At 49.6% G+C, this 6,403-nt stretch overlaps 1 protein-coding gene across 1 annotated transcript; it reads right to left on the bottom strand.

Annotated features, from left to right (window-relative positions):
* Window positions 1-352: 352 nt before the first annotated feature.
* On the bottom strand, window positions 353-6,111 carry LOC121363688 (orthopedia homeobox). Its single transcript, XM_041486259.1, has 3 exons — window positions 6,075-6,111; window positions 4,639-5,048; window positions 353-883 (listed from the first exon to the last, which is right to left on the bottom strand). Exons 1-3 carry the CDS (start codon window positions 6,109-6,111, stop codon window positions 353-355), a joined length of 978 nt encoding a protein of 325 aa, XP_041342193.1.
* Between the last annotated feature and the right edge of the window lie 292 nt (window positions 6,112-6,403).

The raw sequence follows: 6,403 nt of genomic DNA, 5'->3' as shown, positions 1-6,403 counted from the left end.
CCCATCACATTCGCTGTCGCTCACTAATGCTTAATCAAAATGGATTTGATTCTCTCTGGGGTCTCCGTGCCTTTTCGCGAACCCGCCCGGCCGTCCCCCGACGGCGCCCTCGCAGCGGAAGGAGCCGGCGGCAGGTCGCCGCTCCTAAATAAACCACAAAAATTATGAAAACAGAAACAAAAATGCATTTCTTTGCAAAGCCAAAGCCGGACGGGCGGACGGCGGGAGAGCCGGGTCGTGGCGACGGAGGGCGGCAGAGCCGGGCTCGGGGTGGCCGTGAGTCCTCCCGCCGGGCGGGGGGACCTGGGGGCACAGGGGGCGCGGGTGACGCGCGGGGGCAGAGGGGGCGCCATTAGGTGAAACTCATGGAGACTGTGTGCTCTAGTGCTTTGCGGCGGAGGGAGGCGATGCTGGTTCCCCGCCACACGTCGCTGCTGTCCGGGGAGCTGCAGAGCTGGGGAGAGCCCGTCACGTTGCTGGGGCCGGGCAGGGAGGCGGGCACCATGCCGGGGAAGGCGGGCTGGTAGAGGTGGGACTGCAGCCCGGCGCCGTTGGAGCCCGCCAGGCTGTTGGAGAGGCCCATGGAGTTGGGCGGCGGGCCGGCCGCCAGGCTGCACTGGGACAGGGACTGCGCCATGGCTTGCTGCCGTCCCAGCGCCGGCGGCAGCGGCAGCTGCGACACGCCGGGCATGGCGGCGGCGGCCCAGCGCGTGTCGTTGGCGTGGAAGGAGCACAGGCTGTCCCCCATGGCGGCGGCGGCGGCGGCGGCGGCCGAGGGGAACTGCGGCAGCCCCGGCGTCGGCAGCAGCGTGCCCGGGGCGCGGAACACGTTCGTGGTCTTCTTGCGCTTCTTCCACTTGGCGCGGCGGTTCTGGAACCAGACCTGCGGGCGGCAGGCAGCGACACGCTCCGTTAGCCACCACCACCCCCCGCAGCCGGGAGCCCCGGCGGGACCCCCGCCCGGCTCCCGCCGCCCCTGCAGCCTCGCCCCACCGGCCGCGGGAGCTCTTCGCACCCGCAGCCCCACGCGCGTCCCCATCACAGGCTGAAGAAACCGCTGAAACTTTTTATAATGAAAGCGATCGATTTGTCCGTCCTGGGAGGGAGACTTCAGGAGAGGAGCCTGGCCTTCCCCCGGGACAAAAAAAAAAAAAAAAAAAAAAAAAAAAAAAAAAAAAAAAAAAAAAAAAAAAAGCGAACAGTCTACGGCTCTGGGCCTCCTTGCGTGGACGCGCCCCTGCCCCGGGCCAGCCAGGAAACCCTCGCACAAAACCACCCGCATTTGGGCTTAAAAACCACCAAAACATAACAAAACCAAGCCTATAATAACAAAACCAGGGGTGATTTAGGTGAGTGGCAGGGATGGTTTGGTGGGTCTCGCCGCACCGCGGCCGAAAGCAATAGAGCCAGTCGTAAGCCGGGAGAAAGCGCGTCCACCTGAAATCCCAGGGAGCGCAGTGCCCCATCCTGCCGAATTCCACGCTCTCAGACTCCATAGGCGGACTGAGAAAGGCGGAGGCCAATTAGCGGGAATGAACGGCCGTAAGGGAGCTAAATATTACATTAATAATCGAAAAATCGCGTTCAATTATGTTTTAGGGTTAAAAGTCAAATTGCGGCTACAAAATCTTTTTATGTTTCATGGTTTGCTGGTGGTGTAAAGAATCTCCATCAGGTCTGATCGCCTAAGTTCATAGCTACGCTGCATATGCTTTTAAAATGTGAATGTTTCCAGTTGAAAACTGGTGCATGACAGATTAAAATGCAAGGAAAACCTGGGGGAGATTTTGAAAATGCACACATGACAACTCTAGAAATATATTAACCATGAGCATTTGGCAACTTTGAACTCCTTTTAAAATGCAACTAGCTCCTGAAAATTATTAATACAACAGTGAGAATCTAATGGAGGTTGGAATCTAAAAACCTACCTTGATGATATCTGCTGTTACATTAATATAGACATACTGTAAATGTATTTTAAAATATATAGCCCATTTAATTCCCCAGCTATAAACGGGTGAGAGAGTGAAAGCAATAGAAAGGGAGACAATATCACTTTTGTTTTTCTTCTTTTTTTTTTAATGTTCTTTTTTTTCTTTTTATTTCTTTCTTTTTTTTTTTTTTTTTTTTTTTTTTTTAAGAAGCCGAAGCTTTATGAAGATCTCATTGGAATCCAGCGGATGATTAATGTGAAGATTTGGTAGGAAATCTGGAGAGCTGTATTAAAGCTCAGATCTCAGGTTCATTTCGATCAGCCAGCCGTGAACTCTGGGCCGAATTCATTACACTTTAATAGTGCTGGGAGAGGAAGAAAATGCAATTTCTCATTCCATTAGAAAACTAGAAAATACTCTCAGCTTGTCCCCTATTAAGATGTGGCAGGTGACGGGACCATTGTGGGGGACACGGTCAATGGAATTACAGCACATTATTTTTGTTCATATAAAATATTGGAAGGCAAGCCTGACTGTGCAGAAGTTATTTCACTGATTTAGTTTTTATGTAAATAAAATATTGAAAGTTAATTAATCCGTGCTAGAGACTAATGATTATGCTTATTATATTGCATTTGATCGCATAATTTGCATGATTCTCGCATTGCTGCTTAATAAGCCATTCCAGGTTATAAATAATTCTGAAATTGGTTTCTAATAATGGCATGCTATAAAAAGAATGGTTTTATTACAGCAGCTTGAAAAGCAGAGCAATATCAGATGTGGAATTGGACTCCCGTTTAAGCATCAGCCAGTTTAATAATTATTTAAATGTATCATATACATTAAATACAGATCTAAAATGAGGAAAGTGGTGATTTATCCTAGCATCTAAAACCCTTAAAAACATATACAGCCGCTATAAATTAAGCATTTGGAGCATTCCTTAATCAATGTGGAGTCCATGTACTGAAAGGAATGTGTAGGCTATCTATTAACTATAAAGAAAACTGTAAAGTACTCGTATAAGAACATAAACTAATTATTATTTAATTTAAATTTGATCAAGGACCAGTGATACATCGGATTTTGAAGTAAATATATTAAATATTTTTGCCTTAGATTACATAATGTTAATCATTTTGAAGTGTTAATTAAGAAGGTTGTGTTGATCTGATTACTTTTTAAATTACAGAACATTATTGTAAAAAAAATTTGAATTGACACTCTATTAAACTGTTTTATCAGCAGTCTCGAGCTATTAGCATTGGTTTAAGATTATGCCAAGGCCATTAAAACACTTTGTCTTTCTTTCTACGAATTTCTTTGATGTGCTGTTAGAAAATAACTATTTCCATTTTATATTTTACTTCATTTACCACACTCCTAATATTGAAATTGGTATCATTAACCTTTGGGAAACCCAATAAAGTTTAATAGACCTCGTTTTCTTTTTTTCATAGAGTCAGTTGTCCAATTATATTTTATTTGTGAATCTAATTTCTATTTTAATTTAAACTAATTATAGTTCTGTGTAGGCTGAGTCAAATTGTTTTACTTTTTAAAGCAGACGTGCTTTTTCTGTCACATTCAAGAACGGAATCTGTTTTCCTTCATAAAACGTTCATTTAGGGATCTCTCTTCACGTGTCTTTATTTAGCTGAGGAGCCTGTGCTTGCCGATAGGGATTTTGAACAGTGACTGCGCTGAAGTGTTTCAGCAGCGGCAGTCCCGGTGCACTGTACTGAGCCGGGGTGTGCATCCCACAAGTGCCTCTATTGTGCAGCCTTTCATTCCTCGGGATGGACTCGCCTAGAAAGTCGCTAAAATAACCTTATGCACAAAAAAGCTGCATCTGAGCAGTCTAGCGCTTTGAACCTTCTCCCCCTTTTCCAAATTTCGTTTACATTTATTTGCCTAAATAGTTTACTACTGTCCTACTGTTCTGTGTGCATATATATATTATATATATATATGTGTGTGTGTGTGTGTGTGTGTGTATTTTAGAGAACAAAGTGCACCCTAGATGTTGAAGTTACTCACTACTCCCGCCGTTCCCAGGCATTTATAAAAGCCAGTATGGGGAAAGTCCGAGTCCAAACACAACTGGCTTTTATCGAAGTGCCTTTTTGCCAGCCGATATGCCTTCCCTCGCACCCCACCTCGGCTCTCAGGGCGGTGGGCTTTGGCGGACGCCCCTTCCCGGCGGTGCCGCGGCCATGTCGCCATCAGCACCCTGGACAGCGGCCCCGCGGTCGCCGCCGGACTCTGTTCCGGTGGAAAAGGAGCCAATCCCGGCAGGTTCGGCTCGACTCTTAGCGCCGGGCTATTGCGAGGGCTGAGACCGTTCTTCTCGGGCTGTCCCTCCCCAGACTGCTTCCAACCGCGGGTCGGGCCGTGGGGCTGAGGGAAGGTCAGCCCACGCCCCGCTCGGGACCACCGCGCTGCAGGTGGGTAGGATAGAGGAAAAGGGGACATCCCAAGGTGACATTTTTGCGGAAAGGGGAGCGACACATGTCTGATTACAAGGCTTTCCGACCAAACTGTTGCTTTCAGGGGTGGGTTATTTACCCCACCGTCGGGCTGAGGTCTGGGGCGCCCACCCCCCTCCCCGATGTGCCTGGCCTCGCCGCCGGCCGTGCAGCCGTCGGTGCGACTGGGGAAGGGCCGGCAGGCACTGCGCGGGGGCGGCTTTTCATACCTGCACCCGGGACTCGGTGAGACCGATGCGCAGGGCCAGCTCCTCCCGCATGAAGATGTCCGGGTAGTGAGTCTTGGCGAAGCTCCTCTCCAGCTCGTTGAGCTGCGCCGGCGTGAAGCGAGTGCGGTGCCGCTTCTGCTTCTGCTGACCCTGCTGCTGCCCGGCCTGGCTGGAGTTCTGGCCGCCCTGCTGGCCTTGCTGCTTGTCAGGGTCTTTGGCGCTGACGGCTAGGGAGCTGGGGTTGGATCCCACCGTGGTGATGTCCTCTCCCGGCAGCAGGGTGGTCCCTTCTACCGTGTCCGAGTTGGGAGCCATGTCTCCCGGGTGTCCCCCCGGATCCGAGCCCCCGACGCCCAGCCGACACTTGACCGCCTCCCGGTGTCCCAGCAGCTCGGCCGCGTCTTTCATCCCTGCGGAAGCAAAGGAGCGGCAGTCAGTCGGCTGCAGCTGAGCACAGATCCATCAGAGCCCCTCTCCAGTGCACTGAACTGCAGAGAGACATCCAACCACCGCCACCGCCTCCCCCAGCCGTCCCCGGCCGGCCGCCCGCCAGACCCGCAGCCCTGCTCTGCTCCACGACGCGCAGACACCCTGGCCCGGAGCGACCCGGGCGGCGGATAGAAAACTTTACATAGAGCAGCTCCTCTTCCTGCTGAAATAGCCAGTTCCCTGCCCGGCCTTCCCTTGCAAGACCAAGGGAAGGGAAGAGGAGGACAGCAAGTTTTCACAGGTTCAACTTGGGTTTTCCAGCGGAGCTGGTAGAAGAAAGAGACGGAGAGAAAGAAATAAGGCTCGAACCGCTCTGTTGCCGGGAGCGTTACCTCCCCGACAGATGCGCGGGGACCTCAGTCAGTCTGGCCGATCTTACCCCTCTCCTCCTTCCGCTTCTCTAAACAAACTCATGAATAACCATAAATAAATAGATACAGATATTTCTCCCTTCTATTTATCTTTCTTTATTTTCTTTTCTTTTTCTTTTCTCTTTTCTTTCTTTCTTTCTTTCTTTCTTTCTTTCTTTCTTTCTTTCTTTCTTTCTTTCTTTCTTTCTTTCTTTCTTTCGGGAAGAAAAGCAAACGGGCGAGCAAGAAAAGGCCACACAGAACTCCGTAAACACCATGGAGCTCATCTGTCCTAAAATAATAATCACCATAATAATAATGTGTAGGTATGTATATAAAAACTGGGGAGAGAAAAATTAAATGATCCACAACTCGCTGTAGATCTACATACACCGTAGGTCTCACTCTCTTCTTTTTTATGTTAAATCAAATTAAACTTTAATACAGTACAATTACTTTTAAAGGAATTAGCCCATTTAGAACGCATTAAGGTAAAATAAGGAACAAATTGTCAATTTCCTGCCCCGGCTTCCTCCCCGCTCGCCGCCGCAGCCGGTGCAGCCGCCGTAGGGCGGGGGGGTGCCGGGGGAAACTCACCGAGACGGGCGTCCAGGAGGTCGGCGTGAGACAGCATCGCGCACCGCTCCAGGGCGAAGGCTGTTCCCCCCCAAATTTTAGCGGCCTTAAGTTATTTAAAATAGATATAAGATATGAGATATATATATATAGATATATATATATATATAGATCGTCTAAATGAAAGAAAATTCGGTGTGTGGTTAAAAAGGGGGTCTCTTGCATTATAATGTCCTTTAGAGAGACGGGGAGGTGCTTAACACTTCAATGAACCCGTGAGCAGCTCGGCGCGGGGACCAATCAGGAGGGCAGCCTGCAAATGTCAGCGCCCGGAGCGCCCCGCTCCGCCC

Source organism: Pyrgilauda ruficollis, unplaced genomic scaffold (genome assembly GCF_017590135.1).
Source record: "Pyrgilauda ruficollis isolate IOZ18807 unplaced genomic scaffold, ASM1759013v1 scaffold74, whole genome shotgun sequence".
In the NCBI taxonomy this organism is placed as follows: Eukaryota; Metazoa; Chordata; class Aves; order Passeriformes; family Passeridae; genus Pyrgilauda; species Pyrgilauda ruficollis.
This window is presented reverse-complemented; position numbering and strand designations above follow the sequence as displayed.